The sequence below is a fragment of the Brachyistius frenatus genome, unplaced genomic scaffold, assembly GCF_029030835.1.
Source record: "Brachyistius frenatus isolate BFR_SWC_R1_liver_20210118 unplaced genomic scaffold, ASM2903083v1 Contig_419, whole genome shotgun sequence".
In the NCBI taxonomy this organism is placed as follows: domain Eukaryota; kingdom Metazoa; phylum Chordata; class Actinopteri; family Embiotocidae; genus Brachyistius; species Brachyistius frenatus.
In genome coordinates, this window is record NW_027211018.1 from 152189 (window position 1) to 178018 (window position 25830).

Here is a 25830-nt window from a genome sequence, read left to right on the forward strand (position 1 = left end):
AAATACAGTTTTTATTTTTAGTAGAGTATCTAATCTATTTACATCAGAGTTATTAATGTCATATAAAACTTTGACAAAAAGGTACAGCACCCCCCCCACCCCCCCACCCCCAAAAAAGGCTGAATAATAGTATTATGAGATTTCACCCCTCATTCCATTAAAGGGTTAAACTCGTCATCTTGAGTGACGGGTCCAACAGCCAATCAGCTACCGTGTTTTACGGCGGCCCAGTGCGTTGTTTTCGGGAAGGGGACGTTACTTGTCAGGAAGGCTTAGCAAGAGAACAGAGGGTTTCTGTTCGTCACCTCAAGCGTCTTTTTTTTTTTAATACTAGGAAAGTACGTGAAATTAACCAAATATTGATTTCCTTCTGGATACTGGATATATATATATTTTTTTTGCCTGTAAAGTTTTGAAGAGCCTTCCGTCGAGGCGCTCCCAAGTTTGGTCGAGGCGTTTAATGCGCTAAACGTAACGGAAGTAACTTGCCAGCTGTCTGGCCAAGCTCGCTAGGTGAGTAAAATACCCCGTTTTTTTTGTTTTGTTTTGTTATTAAACGTTTCCGTCGAAAACAGCGCCCGTCCTCCGGTCCGTGGGGGTACACCCGCTCGTCTGGCATCTTTCTCCCACCACCACCACCACCACCACCCCCCCCCCGCTGCCAAAGTGGATCGGAGACGCTTTGTATGCTTTTGACCCCCGACTGAGGGAAACGAACGGGGCTAACGCAAGCTAACGATGTCCGTCCAGCAGCACAACACGGACGAGCTGTTGAAGCACAGTTAGTGTGCAGCAATCCTACACTAAAACAACAACAACAACAACAAAGTTTAACATCACGTCAACATAAAGTCAATACATATTGCAAGATTTTCAAGGATGGTCTGTGTTTCAGGGCTGTTGCTAAGGATTGAGTTATATCTTACATTTTTTTTTTTTTTTTTATTTCGCTTTCTTTTTCATCTGTAGAGCTGGACAAAATCAGATATCATGATTTATTTTTTTATTTTTTATTAAATACCTCGATATTATTGCAGTAATGACGACTGCTGTCACAAACAAATATTTATTCAAAGAGATTTTTGGATTTATAGTAATCACCGGTAATGTAAATATAACGACACGGTAGGGAAAAGGCACATTATTAAACAGTGTATTAAGTCAAGAAAATTGCGTCACTTTACTGTAAGGCAGCCTTTTACAACCTATCGCAATACCAATATAATATGAATATGTTGCTCATCCCCACTAAACACATACTGGCAATGATTTTGATGAGCGAATAATCTTTTTTTTTTTAGTAATTTTTCAAACAAAAAATAGCAAACATTAATTATCTCTTTACGATTGTGGATATTTTCTGTCCTTTCCTGTTGTTGGGTTTTGGATTGTTGGTCTGACTAAACCGAGGAAGATGTCAGCGTCGGACTCTGGGAGCTGGTGGTGGGCCTTTCCCACAGTTTGTGGGTTTTTGAAGATCAGGCAATAAATTCAGACAGAAGCCGTAGATCCATTTATAATGCAAACAACCATCTGTTGCAGCTCTACCTGTCATTCTTATACCTTGGGGCGTGGGAATAATATTTACCATAATCACATGGATGATGTCACAAACCTAAAACTAAATTTTCTAGGTTGTGGGGGAAGTTTTCTAAATATGAAACCTATATTGACTAAAAAGTCATGGTAGAATGAGTAAAACCTTCCTTTGTTTGTGGGTTGAGGTATTTTTTTTTTTTTTACAGACATCTGTTATAATGGGGGTCCATGTCCATGTCCTGAGAGGTGTCTCTCAGACTTGCTGGTTCCCTCCTTCTTTTGTGGGAGAAAGTAAAGGCAGCATTTGTTATGTCTTTTGTACATAATTTCGTTTTTATTTTACCAACACCTGAATCACCTCCACATCTGTCGGCTTTGACTGCGAGTCAGTAGTTACATCAGAAGCTTCTCCAAGGTCTTGTTTTTGTTTGGTGGAAATATTGGCTACAGTCATTTTTAAAAAAATTTTTTTTTTACCTTTTCCAAAACAGAAAAACACCCAGACAAGATGCTTGTGAGTGTGGTAGAAGTAAACATCCTTTTCACCCGAACCAAATTTTTTTTTCACAAAAGCAGAACTGTGGCTCTGGTAGAAGTGGTGTTAGATAACTTGAGGTCATTTGTTAAATATACCACACCAAATTCATACAAAGATATCTTGAAGTAAAAAAAACAACCTAAAATCTCATCTATAAGAGACGCTCAGGGGTACTAACGTAAATATAAGTGGAATGAGGAAGAGTGACGTATATTGACAAGGTGAGTGATGAAATCGCTCACTGTAAAATGCAGATAGATGACTCATTGAAAGTCTCTTTTCCAGAAATGCAGCTGTAATAAGGAGAATGGTGAAGAGTTAACTGTTAGCAGACAGTCTCCTTTGCTGGCTGACAACTTTGCCTACACATGGATATGTTTGATAGCCAGCACACCCAGGTCACCTGATTTACAGGAGTAAGTGTGCAAAGGTCAATGCTGGCTCTCGGAGCTTGGCAGCTGATTTTTAATGATCGGTTTAAGATAAGCGTGAAACAGGATGAGCTCATCTGAAAAGAGTAATCTCTGTCCAAAAGCATTTCTTCTTGTGGTCCTGCATTTTAATGGAAGTGATTTGTAACCTTATTAGGAAGTTATCACGAGTAATGACAAGCAACAAAGCAGAGTGACGAAACGGATCAACAACAGCTAACCAGTCTGTACTGTAGCTACTGCATATAGGCCTGTCAGCATTATAACACTCTGCACCCCACTTCCAACCCGACACATGGGTTTCAGTCTGTCAGTTTAACTTACACTAACGCAGAGTTCACATGTTGGTTACACTGGCATTCTGTGACGTGGCGTCATAAGTGGCAGCCTTGGCTTTTCCAAGCAAGCTGACACTAAAACTTTCCACATGACACACATTGCTTTTGGCAGCCATTATTTCCTTTCTGGCCACATATCAGTGCTAAGGCTAGCACGATACTGGGCTTTGTATTTGGTCACCATGCTGAAGAATCTTTCACAGCCTGCACAACTGTGAAAAGTTGAAAGGTAGACAGTAGAAAGGTTTGCAAAAATCTTTTTTTTCTCCTCGTGTTGCCATCAGACCCAGTTCTCCCCGAGTCTCATCGGCTGTCTCGGAAAGGATGCCGTCATCCACTCTTGTGGATTGAAACAGAAAAATCCAGAATACTGAATAGTCTCGTAGCCAATGTGTATTTCCTCGTTTGTCAGCTGGTGTTCTCTGTTTCTGCAAAGAGCAGGCCTACATCCTCTCTTAACCTCATCCCTCAGCTTGACAACATGTTTAACTTTGCAAGTGGGAGGCAACATTTTGTGAACCTGCAGCTCTAATGTTAGAAATACAATTTGGATGCAAAGTTCCTTCCTCTGAAAAGTTTATTTTGCTGTTTCAAACAGGGGAATTAGTGTGTTTAAAAAAAAAAAAAAAAAAAAAAAAAAAAATAGAGCATAAAGATTAATGGAACTTGTAAACCTTCTTTGGTTTTGCCAACGCTTTCTCTTCTTCCTTTTTTTTTGTCTGCTCTCTCTTCAAAGTACTCTTTTTTATTTTTACCTACCTCCGTTTGCTGAAAGATTCATTAATTTGGGTCAAACCCTTAAGGGTTGGACCACGAGGTCTGAGGATGTGTGACATTGACTTCACGTTTCAAAGATAATGGGTTTTGTGCTAATTTTTAGAAATCCCCCTAAAAACTTTCCGTTTTCTTTGGCCGGTTATATATGATCAAAATTTTGATTCATGATTTTGTTCCCCCGTTTTAACAAATGCTCTCCAACTGTGCCCTTTTACATGTATGCATTCATGTTTGTCTTATATGTCCTGAATTCAGTTAAAAACTGGAGTGAAAAATGTGAAATCTAAAACGTTGCTGCACGTAGAACCAAAAAGTTTCATGGAACATTCCCATTTCTCATTTTCACTTCACATTTCCAGCATCTGAATGCCAACTCTGTGGGTGATGGAGTTGAGCAGGCAACTCTGTATGAAGATGAGGAAAAACAAGAGGGTCCCGCTCGCCTCCTCTCCTGCTTCCTTTTTGGGCCTGGAGATCCACTTTTACACACCAGAGGTGCCCCAACTGGAGTACTTCAGAGGCTGCTACACTGCTGAGGACCTCTGTGTGGAGGCTGCCAAGAAATGCTGTGAGTGACTGACCGACCTCTTGTCTAGTTGGCAAAATCAAGATTTGCCTGCTCTGTTTATTGATTTTATCTCAGTCTATTGCTATAATGATAAGATCTTGGATTTGGCCAAGTAGTGATGGCTAAAGTGAATCCTTTTCAGCAAACATAGTAAGGGGGATGATTGCAAAGAGAGATGCTGAAAAACACACGCCACTAAAGGAACTCGAAAATGCAAAGATACAGTTTTAGACATGGCTTAAACCATAAGCACATATACCTGATAACAAACTGCAACACAATGTAGCGGTACAGTATGCCTCTAATTTCTGCTGTGATGACTACTGAACACAAGTATTTCTTTCAAGATTTGACCTGGACTGTTCCATGCAAGAATGTTTAAAAAAAAAAACGCTGATGCAAAGCAATTTTTCAAACCACAGTTCGAAAGCCCTGAATGGGTTACTGTAAAACTTGACTATGGGTCAAGACTAGAGGCTCCAAAGCAAAGATGAAAATTGTTTCAGGCATGGGAACGCTTACATTATACCCAGAAATCTACAAGTACCATCTAAAACCAGGATCCTATATTTCATCTAAGTGTAAAAATGTACAGTGTCACCAAGTGAGATTTATCAGATGGTGTGTGTGTGGATCCTTCTGTTGATTGTTCTGTAAAAAGCCACTGTCCCAAAGCAAAGATTCTATTGGTCGGAACATTTATCTGTCTCCCTTTTTTCTCCTCCCTTTTGCAGCGATCTCTCCCTTGTGCCATAACCTATTTGCCCTGTACAATGAGTCAACTGGCACATGGTATTCCCCCAACTACGAGTTCAAGATCACAGATGAAACCAGTATCAAGTTGCACTATCGCATGAGGTAAGAATAATATCACAGCAGCAGCTGACTACACTGGAGCTGAATATCATCATTCTTTTTATCTATCATTTAGGTCCATAAAGTAATGTATCAATACAGTGAAACAAATCACACACTGAGCCAGGGTTTTCTGGGCTTGAAGCATAGACCAATATAACTTATGAACCCATCAAACCCACAGGATTAGTTGTCGGGATCTGTGCATTACCAGTTGGATAGTAGGCAAAGCCAGAAGCCTTGTATGTCTATTCCTAGCTATGAAAAATGGGTGCTATGATGTGGACTATTTCCTAATTGGTTTGGTAAGAGCAGGGGTTGGAGGAGCAATATCAAACAAACCATCAGCCTTAAGACCTCCCCTGAAGTCAATTTAATTTGGCTCGCTTTTGCTTAAAGCACATATGGATGTAAACTCCTGGATAGGAGCAGATCTGTTTCCTTATCTAGAATCCATCAAGACTGTGAACATACTCACAAGCCCTTTGGTGCATTCTGATATCTTAGACTTGCCTGTGTTAGACCTTTTCTTCAACAGGAAAAGTAAGAGCTTTTTGCTTCTGTGCTTTTGGTGTACCAGGGTGAGTTCCTCTGAGAGTGAACTGCATTGGGTCTTACATGTCCATGTGGGTGAAATACTTTGTCAAAACGCCCTGTTTGTAATGGAGGTTTGATCTCGAGATGGCTACACTTCTTTTTCAGAGTTGATGCAGTAGACCTCCCATGTGAGAGTGGTTGGAACCTCTAACTGGGATGAGAGGCTTGTTGGATCAAAATATGTGGCTTGATAAGAAAATAAATAAATTAAAGATCTCTCAATCTATGGGATTTAGCAAAAGACCAAGGTTAATAAAAAAAAAACCAAGGTTAATCAAAAGATCAAGGTTAATCAAAAGATCAAGGTTAGCAGAGCTGTTTAAACCTTTGGTCATGAACTGGTATAATCTCACGATGCGTGTAGAAAATGAAATGAAAGCTGTTCTGATGTGTTACAACCTTGTCAAGTGATGCCAATGGTAGAATTTGACAAAATTGCAAATTATACCCAAACTTTGTGGAAAAATGGTTGTGTAAGAAGTGCGATCAATCTTGAGGGGATGTTTTTACATGGCAGGCCAGCAATGTCATATTTGTACTTGACTGGATTTTTTTGATAAAATGAAAGTTCCTCTACAGAGAGTCCATTGTATGCATTTGACAGCATTTTATGCAAAGAGGGGAAAAACACTGCTGTGTAGTCAATTACACTTCCTCTTTCTCCTTGCTCGGCTTTTACAATAGCAAGGGGAGAGAAATTTGAGTATTGCATAAAAGCGTAACTGGCGTGCGTTGTGTGTGTTAGCCCCTTGCTGCCGCCTGCTTTGTGAACTAAAGACAGTCAAATAAGTGGGGTATTGTGGTTAAGTCGTGACATACACAGATACACAAATGATTAATGCAATGGTACACAGGGATTAAAGTATCACCAGGATAGATTTATATCAGGTGTGGCACTAACAAAACTACACTATGTATGTGTCTGTGAGCTTATACTTAGACACGTCAGCTTTTGGCTGACTGCCATTGTCAACATACCTACAATGACAATGTAACATGCTGATGCATACAACATGCATATTGTAGTGTGTTAGCATGTTACCATTCACTAAGTACAACATAAAAGTTAGGCTAATGGAGAAAATAACAATCAAAAGTAACCAAACAATGCATCATCTATAGCCCATGATTTTCATGGCAATCCATGTTGTTTTTGCTGAAATATATCAGTGTGGGCCGGTGGCCTAACAAACGCAGCGACCGACAATACTATTCCTCGAACTGATTGGCTGTGGCCTCTCCATGTGCAGTTAATGTTTTCCCTGCCTCCTATAGCTTTCTTTCTAAGACGGGCACTTTATGTGAAACTCAATTTAACAGGACTCACTGAAGTCAGATATCCCAGTTAAAATCTATTTTGAGAGGAGGAGTCCCATCTCATTCTGCTGCTATTTTGTTTAAAATTTGCATGCTTGTTTGCTTCATTTTCAAATGTTCCCCTGATTTGGATTTCCCTATGCACCACCCTTTATCTATTGCTGGTCTGGGCAAGATTTAGACAGATGTTTGTTTGGCTGTACAGACAGATACCATGCACAGCGACAGTATCTCTTGTGAAAAGCATGGAATACCTGAAAAATTGCTTCATTAAAGAAAACACAAGAAATCAGGTCAAAATCCAAAAGGAGAAAAACAATGCACCTGTTGCCCAACTCTGAAATTCTAAATGGCTGTGAGGGAAACAATTGGGAGTTCAGTGGCCATAAATAAATAAACCAAGGCCATTAAAACGTTCTTACATGCACACCCTGTATTCATTTTCTAAACTTGTCTTCTGTTTCTTCCCTGTCAGGTTCTATTTCAAAAACTGGCATGGCACCACTGAAGGAGAGTCTCCAGTTTGGAGACACTGCATCAGTAAACTCAGAGGACACAGCCCACAGAAAACACCAGAAGGAACACCCCTGCTGGACGCTGCTTCCCTGGACTACCTGTTTGGCCAGGTGCGTGCTTGCAAGGTTTAGATGAATAACTCAGAAGAAATCCTCTATTAGAATCTTTTACTATTGACTATCTATATTTTCATAGGCCTCACTCTCATTGTTTCCCATTTTAAGAATATATTTGGGTAGATCACCTAAAAAAATTACGTTGTACACAATGCAATAGCTATTCAAATGGAGTTATTTTTTTAGCTCATCATATGATTTGGTGTGTCTGATTTCCTACTAAAGATGACATTTACATAAGTATATTTATTTGTTGCACAGGGCCAGCATGACTTTCAGACAGGCATGGTTCCCCTGAGGATGTCCCAGTCAGAGGCCGAGCAACACGAGATAGAAAACGAGTGTTTGGGCATGGCTGTGCTTGCTATCACTCATTATGCCATGAACGTGGGAATGCCTCTGGCCACTGCTTCTCGTGAAATCAGGTAATGAACACACACAACACGCCATGTACTTGAAGTATTGACTTTCCAAACAACTTTTGATTGTGATCTTAAGAATTCTTAATAGAAAAAAAAGAATCCCTGTTTCTGTCTTAACCCCACCAGCTACAAACGTTTCATCCCAGAAGTGCTGAACCGCAACATTAAGCAGCGCAACTTTCTGACACGCATCCGCATCAACAACGTGTTCAAGAAATTCCTCAACGAATTCCACTGCCGCTCAGTCAAAGACAGCAACATCACGCCGTACGACCTGAAGATCAAATACCTGGCCACGCTGGAGGGCTTGACCAGCAGCCTGGGCAACGAACTACTTGAGCCAATCACGCTCAGTGTAACGCAGGAGGGGGAAGTCTGCAATGGAAGTTACTATGGTGAGAATTCAGGAAGACGACGTGGCAGACATTTAAAGATCTCAGGCGCTGTGCTAGATTTGTGGCATACAGCACCTGAGGGTTGGTAATCGTTTGAGGTGCAGCTTAACTGGAACGACAAGATTATGAATGACTAAAAAAACAGAAACTGTTTACTGAGATATTCCCTGTTTTTTGGAGTGGATTGTAATAACAATGGAGCAAAGCCAAGTGAGAGAGATCATTCAAAAACTTGCATAATGATTACAAAAAAAATGGAAGAATAATTGAAATAACAGTTTGTTTTTATACGCCCACTGCAATCTTTAAATCACCTGTATTGGTGAATTCTAGTTTACGTGACAGTGGTTAGTTTGGTGTGTTTGCATGTAGAGTACTTGTGGTGTCCCAACTACAGTTTAATAAAGAAAAAAGGTTTGCACTTTGTTGACATCCATATAAAAGTGAAACATTGGGTGTTTTTGCAGCTGGTGAAAACCAAAAGTGAAAGGAACAAGATGTTTACATGTCACAATAACCTATTTATCTCTAAGTAGGCACCCGGCTTTTAGGTAGTTTTCCAGCAGGCTATATGTAAAATATCCCGTCTCTGTGTAACTGCTACTGAAAAATGTTTACTTGATGTTTTCAGGGTACTACAACCAGAACCAAGAGCAGAGCCAGAGTCTGAACATGGAGACAAGCCATGACATGCAGGTTCTGGTTACCGGTACGACTGGCATTTCCTGGAGGAAGAAACCCGCTGCAGTGAGTGATCAAGATCTCTAGTTTCATGAAAGCAAACTGGCAGCAACAGATAACTGACAGACAGCTCTCTTACCTGCTGTATGGAAAGCCTCGAGTAACGTTTTTAAATGTGATAGTGACAATGGAGAACTTCTGTAAGATAGTTAATATTTTAAAAATATTATATTGGATATTAAGTATGTTAAGCTTACTAAATCAGTATATAAGTTCTACATCTCTGTAGGCATATTATCAGAATATACAAGGCTTGATATGGTAAACTAAGTGAATATGAATATTCAGTAATAGTTGTAAGCATTTCCAATTCAAATATTTGCATGATGATGGTCTGAGTCTTCATAAAATGGCCCAGTTTTTTGAAATTACTCATGGTTTACATGACTTGTGTGTGGATATTTGCTATGTTTATCTTTAAAACAGACATCCATGACCTCCAAAGAAAAGGCCAAGTCTAAGAAGAACAAGCAGGATGGAAAACAGAAAAACGACAGAACGAAAGAGGCAACGAATGAAGGCTGGATGCTGTTCAGTGACTTCCATGAGATCACACACACTGTCATCAGAGAGGCGACGGTCACCGTCTACAGACAGGACAACAAGAAGATGGTGAGAGATGTACAAATAAATCAAAGACACTTCTCTGTCAGCCTCTGTGTAAATATCACTAGTTAGTTTATTCATTCACAATTAAGATAAAAGATTTTGGAATTTAACGTGATAGTTTGAAAAGGATTTATTGTAAAACATTGTTGTGGCTTTGCAGTGGTCTCATACCTACATGATAATCAATAAAAACCAGCGTAGTACAGTCAATATATGATCACACTTTCCCTCTGAATTCCCCCTGAGTGCTGCCTTCACTTGTTTGCCACTTGTTTTCCTACCGAATGTGACTAGTGGCAACATTTGTTGCTTTTAAGACCTGCTGAAGCGAAGCTGGCTTCTAGCTCCTTGCTGGTATCCATGAATCATAGTGAGATCATGTTTCATCGTAAAAATGGATTTTCAGTTTGGCATACATCATCGCTCTTTGAGATTGGCCTCTGCGGTGTTGTTGAGTGTTTGTAATAGATGCTACTATGATCACCTCTTACCTCCCTCATAGTCTTTTTCTGTCTTTTGCTGTTGTTGCTCTTTTTAGGAGATGCAAATGGTTTCTCGGTCTGAGGCGCTGTCCTTTGTTGCCCTTGTGGACGGCTACTTCAGGCTGACGGTGGACGCCCACCACTACCTGTGCAAGGAGGTGGCCCCGGCTTCAGTGGTGCACAACATCAACAATGGTTGCCACGGACCCATCTGGTATGTAGAGGCAGATTTATTAGTGGAATGTGGGGATGAGCGTTCTTCTATTTCCCCACACAGTACTTTGTTACTGGACACATGCAGCCTTATTAAACACATTCGTCATAAACCATCGGTCACTGACCTTTTGTATGTGTTTGCCTATACCCTGACTGTGTCCTTGTTGCCCCTGTGCAGAGATAACATACTGCTTTTTAAAGTCAGCCTAAATGTTGTAATGAAGGTTGTTGTTATCCTCACGGTTAGGCCACAGCATTTATCCACCTCCTTATTAGTAATTTAAATGGTGTTTAATCTCTGCCTCTACTATATCAGTGCAGTCACCAGACAAACATCTATCAGCCTCTGTTGTTCAGTCATTGCATCCTTTTATTGTTCTATAGTTTTAATTGTGGGATTAATAAAGTATCTATCTATCGGTCGGTCGGTCGGTCGGTCGGTCGGTCGGTCGGTCGGTCGGTCGGTCGGTCGGTCGGTCGGTCTGTCTGTCTGTCTGTCTGTCTGTCTGTCTGTCTGTCTGTCTGTCTGTCTGTCTGTCTGTCTGTCTGTCTGTCTGTCTGTCTATCCATCTATCCATCTATCCATCTATCTACCACATATGAAAAATGTCCTCACAACACAGTGCTAATGAGTCTTTTGCAAAACTTGATGAAGTTGATACCTTCAGCCTGCTTTTAATAAAACTGACCCCATTTATGATCATTTCCTCTGTGCAGTACAGAGTACGCTTTCCACAAGCTGCGTCAGGAGGGCAACGAGGAGGGCGTCTACGTCCTGCGCTGGAGCTGTACCGACTACCAGTACATCATCATCACTGTGGTCTGCAGTGAGGTAGTGTAGTCTATCCACCACAATATAATTAGGGTTAGCGTTTACTATTTCGGTCAACAAATAGTCTTGCAATTACTCTTTATTTGACTGATGGTGGGAATAATATCTGTCACTGCTGCACAAGAGCAAAGTTAGTAAACTTTAGTTGTATTTAAGAGCACAAACAAATAGATATATAACCATGGCTTACTGGGATTGGCAAAAAGCTGCCAACACTTCCTATTGATTTATAAAGTGTAAACTGCATTTATTTGAAAAATTATACATGAATTGACTGACATACTAATATAGTAAGTGGGGGAAATGATACAGTAAAGATATTGAGTGCTGGTTGCGTTTTGTAAGCTACAACTGGAATCAAAACCACACCCATCTTTGTTGGTCTATCTGTTAAGTTTCTACTGGCCTCTCTGCTATAATAAGGAAAAACACACATAGTGACAGTGGCTTCCCAGTGATGGCATCACACACACACACACACACACACACACACACACACACACACACACACACACACACACACACACACACACGCTTGATCATGATATCTGTATTTGGTTATTATTTATTGTAGTCAATATTTTGCATGGATATTTGTTTTTGTTTTGTTGTTGTTGAAACTTCATACTAACATTAAAGACCAAAATGAATAATAAAATAATTTTGGCTAGTTCACCCAGACTGACCTGAGGGACTCTCGTCCGGTGCGCCAGTATAAGAACTTCCAGATTGAGACGACCCCTGAGGGCTTCCGTCTGTATGGCACCGAGACATTGCGGCCCACTCTCAAAGAGCTCCTGGAGCACCTGGAGGGCCAGCATCTTCGCACCGACAACCTCCAGTTCCAGCTGCTCCGCTGCTGCCCCCCACAGCCCAGAGGTAAACTTACTGCGACCGCAGAGAGTAGAATCGAATATCAAAGCTAATACCAGAAGACAGAGAAGCACACAGTACTGCAAATGAACTGTTCTTAAAAGATTAAGTACAGACAAGAACAAAAATTTTGTATTTCTGTCAAACACATGCTTTGCATTCCTACTCTGTCTGTTCTTGTTATTCATCTACAAAGATTACACCAAATATTATGAAAACAGTTGTAGAAAGTTCAGCTGTGTTTTACATAAAATTGTTCCAGTTTTCTTTGCGCATATTTTAGGATTCTGCCGTGCAACAACAATGTGAAGTGAAAGATCTTTTTGGATTCAAGGAGAAAACAGTTTCTTTGATGTTTTGTTTTTGTTATTGAGTTGAAATTACATTTTTCCGTGAGTGATTGAGGACATGTTACTTATGTGAGCGGAACTTTTGTGCTCATGAGGATGAGTCCCACACAAATTCCCCTTTAAAGTAATTCTGATTTACAGCAAGTTGCCCCATAAATAAATGTTAAATCTGTTCAAATATAAACTGTCACGGCAGTGGTAACATGCTGTTTCTGCAGCTCATGCTCCCTTGATTCACTATAAACAAGAAGTCTGTCTATTATGGCGATTGCAAAAAGAACATATTCCTTAAAAAAACATTTTTGCCGCCTTATTTCTATTTTTAAAACAGACACTTGCAACAACAGGCTATGTTCCTGCTCGCTCGGCTTCCTAGCAGTCTCTGCATCTCTAGTCCACGCGGTTTGCAGCACAACAGTTTACTCTGCACTACGTTGTGCTATGCTAGGTGTGACGACAGGTCCAACACACCACACCCTACTGTGATATTGGGGGTTAAGAGGTGGAAGAAGTGCAACCGAATCAGAACCTTCAACTCAGAGCTCAGCGACGCAAAACTTTCCCTCCACGCGGTGTTGCATGTGGAGCTGCTTTTCAAGTGTCTGCCTGTCGCTGATGGGGGGGGGGGTAAAGGGAAGCAGAGGTGGCACGAACAATTTGTGTCTGGCTGTGTCGGTGAAACGGTGTCAGGGAGGAAGAGAGTAGTAAATGTGGGTTTCCGGCGCCTCTCTTCTGTTTACTTCACTAAGGAAAAGGTGGAGCCATGTATGCATGTGTGTGTTGATCAAGCTGACTTGTTTTGCATTCCTGCTTGGGGCTAAATCATCTTTAGAGGAAGATAAAAGGCTGGAGTGCTGTGTTGTTGTCCCTGTTAAAATATTTATCGTCTATTGTGCAACATCATTGCTACAACAGTAATACACTTGTATGCCCACTTCCTGATTAAAATGATGCAGACAGTTTGCTTTTCCTTGTTATTGTTTTGGGTTTCTGCATGGTTTTCAACTCATCTAAAAATAACAGGATATGGTGAAAGAATGCGTGGTGTGAGAGTGGGCAGGTGTGTGTTGATACACTTCAGCCTGGACTAGGTCAAGGATTAAAGAGGAGGTGCAGTGCCATGTGTAGTGTGCGATGGTAGCTGGGTGGGTGTTGTGTTTGGATTTTGCTTGAAAACCCAGATTGCATGTTACGGAACAGCGCTCTTTACGCTCTTTGATGAGATGCTGATGGAGCGCAGACACTTTTTTTTTTTTTTTTTTTGTCTCTTCCCTTAAACCACAGCACACTGGTTTTGTCACAACATTAAACAGCCACAAACACTCACATGTCGTTCACTAACAGGCACAAAGGTACATTTTCACTTTATCCTCCCACACGCTACTCTATATATACAAAAAAATAAACCGAATCTGGTTTGGTTGCCAGACCTGACTATCTGTTCTCGTCATTGCCACATTGACGTAATTGTTGAGAGCTTGTTTTACCACGTGTAAACACAGTTTTGCTTTCACGCAGAATGCCAGAGCCCATGGTGCACTGCATGAGCAACTATACATGTGTCTTATGCTTAGGTGCTGCAAAACATATTTCAGTGCAACTCAAGCTCACTGTGAACATCATTCCAGCCTTTACTATTGTCTGAATGCAGTGCAGTGCAAATAGATCTATAGAACTTTTAACAGTATAACAATGACATGACTTTGGCAGCAGTACAGGCTGACAGGAATTACCTAACACAAACAAATATGAATCTTTTCATACTATTGAAAATATTTTCAATATATACTGTTGGATATATAAAAAAAACCATAAATAAACTCTGTGTGTGTGTGTGTGTGTGTGTGTGTGTGTGTGTGTGTGTGTGTGTGTGTGTGTGTGTGTGTGTGTGTGTGTGTGTGTGTGTGTGTGTGTGTGTGTGTTTTACAGAGATATCTAACCTCCTGGTGGTCACTAAGGACAGAGCACCGACCCCTCAGACACCCAAGCAGGAGAGTGAGCTCAGCTTCCATCGCATTCTCAAGGAGGAAATTGACCAGGTACACCTTCTCTTCTCCATGTCTGTCTCTTATGTCACAGTCCTGCAATGCGCTTGTTATGATGAAGCTATAGAATGAGTATTTTAAATGACGATTTTGCTAAATATTTAAGTCCATACAATGTATTACAAAGTTTTGAAAGATTGTAGATGCATTTTTACAGTTTAAGCTTCCGGTGTTTTGTTTGTTATCCATGTAAATGAGGGTGATGAAATATTAGAAACACATTTAGTATAGATTTGCAGTCTTACATTAAAGCACCACAGAGTCCAGGTCCACACCCAAGCAACACATCTCTTTTGCAGTTATGAATTCTGTTATGTGTCTCCCCCCCCCCTCACATTTGCATGACTTGGCACAGCTAAACTTAAACCCTTAACAAATAATTTGAGATCCTTTAAAAAAAAAAAAAAAAAAAAAAAAAAAAACCATAATGATAGCATGTTACAGAAACTGGATTCCTTCAATAACAAGACACAGTCAGACTAGTGCAACTAGAATTTGTAAAAAAACAAAAAGACCTCACTTGTTTGCAGAAGCTCGGTTCTTGTAGTAATCATAGTTTGGGCACCTGATGTCTATTTAATTTAATCCTCTGTGTTCTCGGCTCCTTGCTGTGTTGACCAGGAGGAGCACCTCGGCCGGGGCACAAAAACCACGCGCGCGCGCGCGCGCGCGCGCGCGCGCGCGCGCGCGCGCGCGCGCGCGCGCGCGCGCGCGCGCGCGCGCGCGCGCGCGCGCGCGCGCGCGCGCGCGCGCGCGCGCGCGCGCGCGCGCGCGCGCGCGCGCGCGCGCGCGCGCGCGCGCGCGCGCGCGCGCGCGCGCGCGCGCGCGCGCGCGCGCGCGCGCGCGCGCGCGCGCGCGCGCGCGCGCGCGCGCGCGCGCGCGCGCGCGCGCGCGCGCGCATTCACTCCGGCACACTGAGGGTGAAGAGCGAGGAGGAGGAAGATGCGGGCTACTCATCCTTCCAGGATTTCAAGGTTGTCCTGAAGGTGCTGGGTTCTGGACACAGGGACATCTCCTTGGTGAGACACTCATTACCAGAACATCCTTTCATCTCATGATGACTTCATAAGACTATATTCATACTACAACATCAAACGACACTTAAAGCTAATGCTACTAGCTGCACACTTACAAAATCTGACAATAAAAGTATGTGCACTCTGCTATGTGTGTCATCTTTGTGTTTCTGTTGACAGGCCTTCTTTGAAACAGCCAGTATGATGCGACAAGTGTCCCATAAGCACATTGTGCTGCTCTATGGAGTGTGTGTCCGCCAACAGGAGAGTAAGTACTCAATAAGAGCTGCGTGGATGCGGGTGTGTATGAGGATGTGGCACAATGTCTCAACTTTTCGACACTTCTTCTCTTTGTATCACAAGATATCATGGTGGAGGAGTTTGTCCAACTAGGTCCGCTGGACTTGTTTATGAGGAGACAGCAGAGTCCACTCGGCACACCATGGAAGTTCCAGGTGGCCAAGCAGCTGGCCTCAGCGCTCAGCTACTTGGTAAGAGAGGAAAACACAAACACATGGAGGACACACAAACTTGTATTTAGCCATGGGATGATCTGCACAGTGTGAAAATGTAGCCTATTGATTGGGGACTCATAGATGTGTTTTATTTTGGGTCTATGGTTTGTGTGTGTGTGTGTGTGTGTGTGTGTGTGTGTGTGTGTGTGTGTGTGTGTGTGTGTGTGTGTGTGTGTGTGTGTGTGTGTGTGTGTGTGTGTGTGTGTGTGTGTGTGTGTGTGTGTGTGTGTTGTAGGAGGACAAAAAGCTGGTTCATGGCTTTGTGTGTGCCAAAAACATCTTACTGGCCAGAGACGGGCTGGGTGCCGACGAAGGGGGCCCTTTCATCAAGCTCAGCGACCCAGGAATACCAATCACAGTACTCACCAGGGAGGGTGAGTACTTAGTACAGATGACTAAAATGAAACCTAAAAGATGAAAAAATAGCTTCCATGGAAAATGTCACAATAAGTTCCACATTCTCTTCCAGTCAGTTGTAAATGAAAGTAAAACTAAGATGAGCAAACATACATGTACATGGAAACAGTAACACAGACAGTCTGGCAGACTGAGACTTGACCTCAAGAACAATCTCAAAATATGCTTCATGCTTGTCTCTGAACACTTTTTCCTGTTGTTTCTTAAATGTTGTCTTTAGTACCGTCATTTTGTTCCCACACAATAAAGAAAAAACAAAACTAATAAAAGAGGAACATTTCCCGACAAGCAGAGTTTGTAAGTAATAGGAATCGTTTTTGTCACATGATTGGTGCACGTTACAGTGGGAATATTTCTATCATAAAAGCTAGATCTGGGTTCAGAGAAGATGACACAACAGGGACACTTCTCAGATTGCACAGTTCCCCTCAAATGGCCGCCTCATGTTTCTGGTTTGTCTGGTAGATCTAGAGGTTGTGTGATCTAAGCCAGTGTGGCTGCGTAGATGGATCCTCGAAACCACAGGACAGACTGGAAATGTTTCTGTACAAACGTCCTATGCCACATGCCCCTTGGGATGCTCCTCCCTCGCTCTTTATTCCCAGAACTCCTTAACATTTCTGGTTCCGCCTCCATCATTTTGCTGATCAACCAGTCTTCCAGTTATACATTGATGTCCTTGTACATAGATTTGATTGACCATAGTGCATAGAGTGCTCAGAAACCCACTGGGAGCACTCCGCCTTGTTTCCCAGCAATCTCTGATCGCTGTACTCAAACCCTCAAATCTGTTCTTCTTTTTTTTTTCTTTCTTTTTTGTGTCCGTACACTCAATTACCTCCTTTCCTGCTCACATTTCTAGCTCTATTCAGCTCCCCCACTGTTTTTTCCCCCCCCTGGTTGCTTCCTCACTAAAATACAGCCCTCATCTGAGGGTATGGATTTTGTGGAGCCAGTCGTGGAGGTCAGCCAATCAATTAGCCTGTCTTCCAGTCAGAGTGATATATTTCATAAAGACGATGCAGGCAGCCGGTCAACATTTTAAGCGAGCTTCCCACCCGGTCAGCCTGTCAGAGCTACACTGCAGGTTACTGGTATTTGGAGCGTGGTGAGAGTGTGTCACGCTCTGGAGACATGTCTTTGCAAAAATGTGGTCGGTAATTATATTAATCCATTATCTATACAGGGTAATGGGGGGGGGGGGGCTGGGGGGAGCTGTAGCTCACGCTCTCATTCCCACCTAAGGCCAATTTGTAGAATCACCAATTAACCTGAGATGTATGTTATTTGGACGGTGGGAGGAACCCACACAGGGACAGGGAGAACATGCAAACTCCACACAGAATGGCCCAGGTCCGGATTCGAATCCCGGAACCTTTTTGCTGGGAGGTGACAATGCTAACCACTGCACCACTGTGTCGTCCTAATAATAATAATTATATTCTTCATATTTTTAATCCTTAAAATGAAATGAAATTCCTTACTTCCTAACAGAACTGACTTGTACTGTACAATGTATTGTTGATTGATCTGCAATATCTGGAGTGAATTGTAAACACGAAATACATATTTTAGTCAAGTCACTTTTGTAAATATATATCCCGAAAGCTTTACAATGTGCATAACAAACAGTAAAGTACCCTCGACCTTCAGACCCAGGACAAGTCTGATAAGAAATAAATTACACATAAAACCCAGCAAAAACCTCAAGCAGAGGACTATAGGAAGGATCCCTCCTCTTGGGCAGACAAACATGTACTAGGTGTCAAATATAAAGAGAAATATCAATCGCAGATTACAAGAAAACACTGTTATTGGAAAAATAGTGACAAGTATCAAGAAAATAAAAAGCAAACATACTGTATTAGAAGAATGTGGAGCAGGCCAGAGATCTAGACAAAGATGTGAATGTTAAAGCCTAAGGAGGACATGGTTGCTATGGTTATGATATCGTTTTTCAGTTATTATGACGTTTCAGAAAGAAGGTCAGTGAATACATGATGTTTGCGCTTGTTTAAAAAGTGAAGGCAGTATTTCACGTGATGATATTTGAGGAAACTTTCCCTCCATCACATCCTAAAGGAACACATTTGCAGTCAAACGTCAGATTAGTGTCTATTAATCCAGTAAAGTGGTAAATAAAATCATGTTTTCACTTCCCTTCAGGACACCATTACATTTTTTTTTCATTTTTTTTTAGAGCTATAGATTTCATACAGTTTTAATTCATTTATTTCATGACAAACACAAATCTGTGAATCGGTGTTGATTTACTCTTCCGTGTTTAAGTTGACTCTGTTTGCGTCTGCAGAGTGTGTGCATCGTATCCCGTGGATCGCTCCAGAGTGTGTGAAGAATGCGTCGTCCCTGAGTGTCGCAGCTGACAAGTGGGGATTCGGTACCACCCTGTGGGAGATCTGCTATGACGGAGAGGTTCCCCTCAAAGACAAGAAACTCACAGAGGTAGAGTGCAAACTGCATATGATCATCCATACTATACTCTCAAACTAATGCCCTCTTTTGTTTTCAAATTGAATCACTGTTCCTCAGTTTCTTTCCATTTCTGTGGTTTAAAAAAAAAATTTTTTTTTAGCTATTCTTCTAACCACTTCTGTCCAGCAGTCACATTACTTCTGTTTTCATACATCTCCTAATTCATACGCGTGTCTTCTTGTCTGTGTTCTGAGCAGAAGGAGAGATTTTATGAAACCGAGTGTCAACTGGCCACCCCGGACTGCACAGAGCTGGCTGAACTCATGACCGACTGCATGAACTACGACCCCAAGAAAAGACCTTTTTTCAGGGCTATCGTCAGGGACATCGACATGCTGGAGAAAAAAAGTATGTGCGAGGGGAATTTGTTCACTGTACATTACACAGCATTTGCAAAGAATCAAGAAGTTGCACATATGAAGTAAAAGCTCAGGATGCATTTGCACGCAGCAGTTTTATTTACATTGTCTCAAACTTGAAACATTGCCGAACAGATTAAAATCATGTACAGGTTAAAGAAAATCAAGCGTTGTTGACAGTTAAAAAATGACCTGAATGTTTTGCACGTTTTGTAAGTCACCTAGCAGCGGCCTCACAAAGACAGAGTTGTTTACTCTAACTCAGATGTTCATGAGGAAGTTCACTGGGTTCAGTATTAGATCTGCCCCTCAGCAGGGCCCCATGACAACATATAAGACTCTGTTCTTCCACCTGCCGGCCAGAGTTAGCTACTGCAGCCAGTTTTACTAAAACCAAGTCTAGTTATAGCAGCTACAAAATCCTCTTAACCCCAGTATTATATACATTTAAAAGGTTTGAAATGCAATTAAAAAACATTATTTTTCTATCATCAGTATTTAAGATTATTGATGACGGTGATACAGAATGAGTTTTGCTTGAATAATGAATAGTCCTACTAAAAGTAGCCATTTGTGTGGAAACCAGAACAACAGTTACATAACCACAGAAAATTCGAGTGAAAACTTTGACACAGTAAACCACAATAGACTTCCTTTGACGCAAGTGTGCTTATGTTGAAGAAAAGACATCTTTTGTTTTATCCAGCGTGCTTAATGTATTTGTTTCTTTTTTCCCCTCGTCTCTCAAGACCCATTTATTAGACCCCAGCCGACACCAGAGGTGGACCCCACCATGTTCGAAAAGAGATTCCTGAAGAAGATCAGAGATCTGGGAGAGGTGAGTTGCAGCTGTGTTTGTGCTGTTTTTAGTGTTTTTTTTTTTTTTTAATCCAAATTACTGTTTAGCAGATCTTAAAAGTTTATACAAATGATCAAAATGACACACAAAAAACCCCACCTGGCCATGAGTTAACATGCATTAGCCAATGGTTCTAATTAAACCTATATTGCTTTTCTGTGCATCAGGGTTACTGTAAGGGTTTGTGCAGACATTACTTTGATAAATATGGCTGGGTACTTATTTAATGGTTCATATAAGCACAAAGCCATGAATGAATGTCACCTTTTATTGCCATGTTTCTGCCCTAAAACAAAGGATATACCAAGTTACAGTTAATTGTTCAAAGAGCAAACATGAGGAAGAGCAGACCAGTGCTGGATGAACAAAGACGATGCGAGATACCTTACAGGAAGTAGTTCATGTGCTTTTGAATAGTTTAAAGTTTGTTTATGTTCCTTGTGTAGGGGCACTTCGGTAGGGTGGAGCTGTGTCGCTACGATCCTCGGGGAGACAGAACGGGTGAGATGGTGGCAGTGAAGTCTTTGAAGCCCGAGAACCGTGAGGAGCCGGGCAACAACCTCTCCCGTGAGATTGACATCTTGAAGGCCCTCTACCATGAAAACATTGTCAAATACAAGGGTATTTGTCAAGAGGAAGGTAAGAAAAAGAGAACATACACAGAAATGCACTCAAACAACTTATGTTATGAAATGTGTGTGGGGGGGGAGGGGGTTGCGACACCTTTTTTTTTTTTTTTTTTTTTTAATTCAGCCAACATTTAACAGCCGCAACAGAGTACGCAATGGGGGAGCCTCTGACCTAAACACGTGTTGACTGGGTTTTTGTAATTACTCTCACTGGAAAAAAAGGAGAGACAAAAGTTCTTTGCTCAAATTTCAGGCATGCGTTTTTGTATTTGGAGATTTTGTCACCGACCCAAACGAGTGTTTGTGCCTCACATGTTCTCACCATTAAATCAGAGTCACAGACATGACAGCTGATCGTTAAAAAAAAAAATAAAAAAAAAAATAATCCAGCTTTAACAACCCTTGCTGCTTCCAGACTCTTCAAACCATCTGGGTTCAAACCATTCTGTTCACTGCCTGATAATAAAGATTTTTATTCCATTTTTTCAAGTTATGACTGTATTTCCTATCCAGGAAGCTATAAATAACGTTTGTCCTTTCTCCTTTTGTAAAACACCATTATTAGCCTGTTCTGTTCTGTTCTAAGAAAACACGAAATATTTGAAAGAAATTTATATAACTGATCATTTACTTTTACATATTTTTGTTTTGCCCTGTACAAATTAAGCAAGGATAATTGTCATTTCTGGCTATAATTTTTCAATAAATAAAGGCACAACTTCAAGTTCAAAAATAGGTGCAGTTTTATTTATTATTTTGAAAGGATTCTGGAGAGACCTGCAGAACACCAACAAGTGTTTGAGGTTTTCCAAGATCGGGTAATTGTTTTTCAGATTATCAGATGTTTCGGCCTTCAACTTGGATATAATGGTAACAAATGAGAGGCACAAACTGGGGCAAGCATTCAGACACACTCACACATTCATTGCTGATCAGTTACTGTCCATCTCTGACCACTTTGTACATAAATCTGTTCATAGGTGCTCAGGCGATTAAGCTGATCATGGAGTATCTCCCGCTGGGCAGTTTGAAGGACTATCTACCCAGAAACAAAAGCAAAACCAACCTCGGCATGCTGCTCAGCTACGCTGCCCAGATTTGCAGGGTAACACAGCTTCTTGTAAAAACAACTGTTGTCTCAGATTTCAGTCACTCTGAAGCTGTTAATTTTTTGAATTTTTTTTGTGGAATTTATTTTAGGGAATGGACTATTTGGGATCTCGGAATTACATCCACCGGGACCTGGCTGCCCGAAATGTCCTGGTGGAGAATGAGAGCACAGTGAAGATCGGAGATTTCGGCCTCACCAAGAGCATCAAGGACAATGAGGGGTATTACACTGCCAAGGACGACCACGACAGCCCTGTTTTCTGGTGAGTGAAAACGAGTGAAGGATGAAAGGTTGAGTAGCACTGTATAATTTTTTTTAATCTCTCAGACCCGACCATTATATTGGAGGTCTTATTGTTTAAAGAGAGAGACTTTATAAAAGAAGAATAGAGCAGAGAGAAACGGGGAGAGTAAATGATAAAGGAGGCACATGGAGGAAATCGACTGCAGACAGACTGGCAGTATATGAATTGAGCTGAAGGGAGAAATATAGAAACATTACAATTCTTTCAAGCATATCCTGAAGAGGTTTCATTAAAAAGTCTTTTTCCTCCCATGCGTCTCGAATTTAAATTCTTCTTAGCAGTAAACTGACTCTCGTCAGCTGTCGAGGACCTGAGCCTCGAGGACCAGGTGGCACCGGAATGACAGAGAATTCAGTGATGGAGAGAGCGGTGGAAGGAGGCCAATACATGATCAGGGAATGAGTTCCAGTAATTACAAATGATCCCATTTTAATTACAGTATAGAGTAAACATTTAAATTGTAACCCCGGTTTATTGATCCTTGTTTGGTTTGGAGAGATGCTTACATGATGTTGGTTTCCTAAAAGCATTTTGGTGTTTGGAGAAAATTTGCCTGTGGTAAAGAATCTTAATATACAACCGAAAAAGTTGGGACCCCGTGTAAAATGTAAATAAAAACAAAATGCAATGATTTGCAAATCTCATAAACCTATAATTAATTGCCAATAAACCAACAGCAAAATATCAATTTTTGTTTTGTTTTATATAAAATGTATGTAAAATATATACTTACATTAAAGCAATGGACCAATGGGAAAGCAGGATAGAATAGACCAATTACAATATTTGAAGAAAAATCAAATAGTGCAGAGCTAATTTTGAATAAGAGTTATATATACATCTATATATATATATATATATATATATATATATATATATATATATATATAAATATAATGTTAACAATACAGTGAAATTTCAGTCTACTGTTATCGTTCTTTCCATAAAAAATAGCTCTCTGGTTAAGATACAGTAGGACTCGGTATGTTGCTCCATAACCACCGGATGCGAAGGAGGAGGAAGGAGAACCTGGTGAACAACTTAGAATGATGACATCAACACAGAAATGCGGACAAAAGCTCATGCTCTTCCTCATTTGCGTTGCAGGTACGCTCCAGAGTGCCTGACTCTCTGTAAGTTTTACCTGGCTTCAGATGTTTGGTCCTTTGGGGTGACGTTGTACGAACTCCTCACGTACTGCGACATCACCAAGAACCCGATGAAGGTCAGTGCTTTCCCGGCAATCTTCACCGTCACACAGGCGTTCAAAGAATACTTCTCATCTTCGCCGTATATTCTTGATGTTTGGGTGACGACCACGCACGGAATACATATAACTTTGCAGCCTGGCAGACATAAACAACAGAATTGAACAGCTTTACACGCAGTCATTTGTACGTGGCAGATGGCGTTGGTGTTTTGCCAGAGCAGCAGATGACAGACTCCACCAGGAGCTTTCCAAACTGCAGCCCGTGCCAACACGGAGCTTAGTTTACCATGAAGATCTTTCCTTTCCGGCAGGCTTTTTTAACTGACAGTGTTATCAGGCTCGTATTAAAGACCTGCACAGGTTACATGGATGTGAAAACAGGGAGACATGTTAAAATGTGACAGAAGTTACAAAGTAAAAGCTAACTGAATCGCACCTAGACCACAAATTTTTTTTTTTTTTTAAATAAATAACGACTGCGTGTTAAATCATAAAATGCTACAAATCTGTCTCCGGTCCGTGTTTACTTAAGTTTTATTTTCACGTTTTACATCTAAATGAAAAGAAAGCCAGCATAGAGTAGCGTTTTTCTTTTATAACCCTGTCCTTGTCCTCATCCTCGCAGCGCTTCTTTGATATGATTGGTCGAGCCCACGGTCAGATGACAATCATCCGATTGGTGAAGGTGTTGCAAGAAGGAAGGAGGCTGCCCCGTCCCGAGGGCTGTCCTGAGCCGGTAAGAAACAGGATAACGATGATGACACGTAGTCAGGTTGACATCAACACACACTGAAGAGTTGACTTTATTTACAAAACAAATGGAAAGACAACAGAACCAAAGGAAAGCAACACGTTTCGCCTCAGAAGAAATAGTTGGTTTTTTTTGTGGGTTTTTTTTAATCAAAGTCGGACTCAACAAGTGCTTTTCAATAATGCAATAAATAATACAAATTAGACTAATATCTGCATTATTTTCGAGGCCTTGCAATTTTGTCCAATTCAATTTCTCCGCATTTAATGCCCTCAACAGAAGCTCTGCTGAAGGCAACGGGTCCACAAAGACGGCCTTTCCAAACTAAACCTGCTCTGTCACAGAAAATACCTTTTGCAGTCGGCGGGGCTCTTCAAGCTCTCATCGTCATCGTCATCATCATCATCATCATCATCGAAACGAACCGTGTGACAGTTGGCCGGAAAAAAAAACAAAAAAAAACCGCAAAACCGCAAGTGAAAATTAGAAGGGCTTATAATGAAGTGCGGTCTTATAATGACAATTCAGCTGTCGCTGTGTTGACCTCATCACGCAGGCTTAGTCGTTGCTAAAACTGACAGTTCGATAGTTACTTTTCTTCAAAAACACGATAAAATTTTTTTTTTTTTTTTTTTAAATCGGCGCTTTTCAGTCACACGTCGTGTTGTCGGCAGTTTTTAGACGCGGTGATCTCAAGACTCCGCGTCGCCTCGAATGAAAGCGACCTCGGAGATTTGAACACACCGTCGGGGCACATGGAGTTATCAGCGCAGCCCTACTCGAAACTATTAAGACTCCAAACACCTCATGGGAGTTTTGTTGTTGTTGTTGTTGTTTTTTTTTGTGGTTGATTCCCCTTCCCCCTCCCCCCTCTCCACGCAGTCTTTAACCCGCTCCGTGTCCCGCAGGTGTACGAGCTGATGCGCAAGTGCTGGGAGCACGCGCCCGACAAGAGGATCACCTTCAAGCGCCTGATCGAGGAGCTGAGCGCCATGCAGCAGCAGCTCCAGCCGGAGAGAGACTGTTAAAGCCCCGACTGGTCCGAGGCTCGGAGGGGGTGGGGGGGGGGGGGGGGAAGCGGATTTCGACCTGCCGACCGGGTCGAATGCGAGAAACGGCAAAACGGACCCCCGGATATCGGCGTCCGCCCGTCGCGGCTCCGCCGCGCCCCTCCGCACTCGCATGTAGACCCTTCCACATCCACGGCATAAAGACTTCCCAAGTCCAACCGCAATTTTAGGCTTTCATATTTTGTGACATTTTTATTTGCCACGTTATTATTATTATTTTTTTTTATACACATATATATATATATATCTATCTCCGGTCGCGACTGATGAGAGTTTTGAATTTGAACAGAATCCTGGCGCCGTAGCTAAATGTCACCCGATATCTCACTTCCAGCTGTATGTCAACCTCGCGTGGACTCGCCACTCGTTCTGTGCTCAGCAGACCCCGACGCCAAGCCGACACGGGGACCCCGCCGAGTCGAAGGAACCGCTTCCACGCTCGCCTTCACGGTTTTGCGACGGACAGCGGACGGATCACCGACTATTATCCAAGTCCCAAGCGCTCGGACGGACGGGGCGCGGACATCGCCACGGACACC

At 41.7% G+C, this 25830-nt stretch overlaps 1 protein-coding gene across 1 annotated transcript; it reads left to right on the plus strand.

Annotated features, from left to right (window-relative positions):
• The first annotated feature begins 253 nt into the window (after nucleotides 1-253).
• On the plus strand, nucleotides 254-25310 carry jak1 (Janus kinase 1). Its single transcript, XM_069725345.1, has 26 exons — nucleotides 254-513; nucleotides 3983-4191; nucleotides 4926-5049; nucleotides 7436-7586; nucleotides 7854-8017; nucleotides 8141-8409; nucleotides 9041-9156; nucleotides 9577-9762; nucleotides 10298-10455; nucleotides 11175-11289; nucleotides 11961-12168; nucleotides 14442-14551; nucleotides 15179-15209; nucleotides 15455-15576; nucleotides 15754-15841; nucleotides 15937-16064; nucleotides 16324-16462; nucleotides 18817-18968; nucleotides 19196-19346; nucleotides 20107-20195; nucleotides 20663-20855; nucleotides 21826-21950; nucleotides 22046-22218; nucleotides 23368-23485; nucleotides 24096-24206; nucleotides 25130-25310. The coding sequence occupies exons 2-26, from the start codon at nucleotides 3990-3992 to the stop codon at nucleotides 25247-25249; spliced, it is 3543 nt and encodes a 1180-aa protein (XP_069581446.1). The 5' UTR covers nucleotides 254-513; nucleotides 3983-3989; the 3' UTR covers nucleotides 25250-25310.
• Nucleotides 25311-25830: the final 520 nt, after the last annotated feature.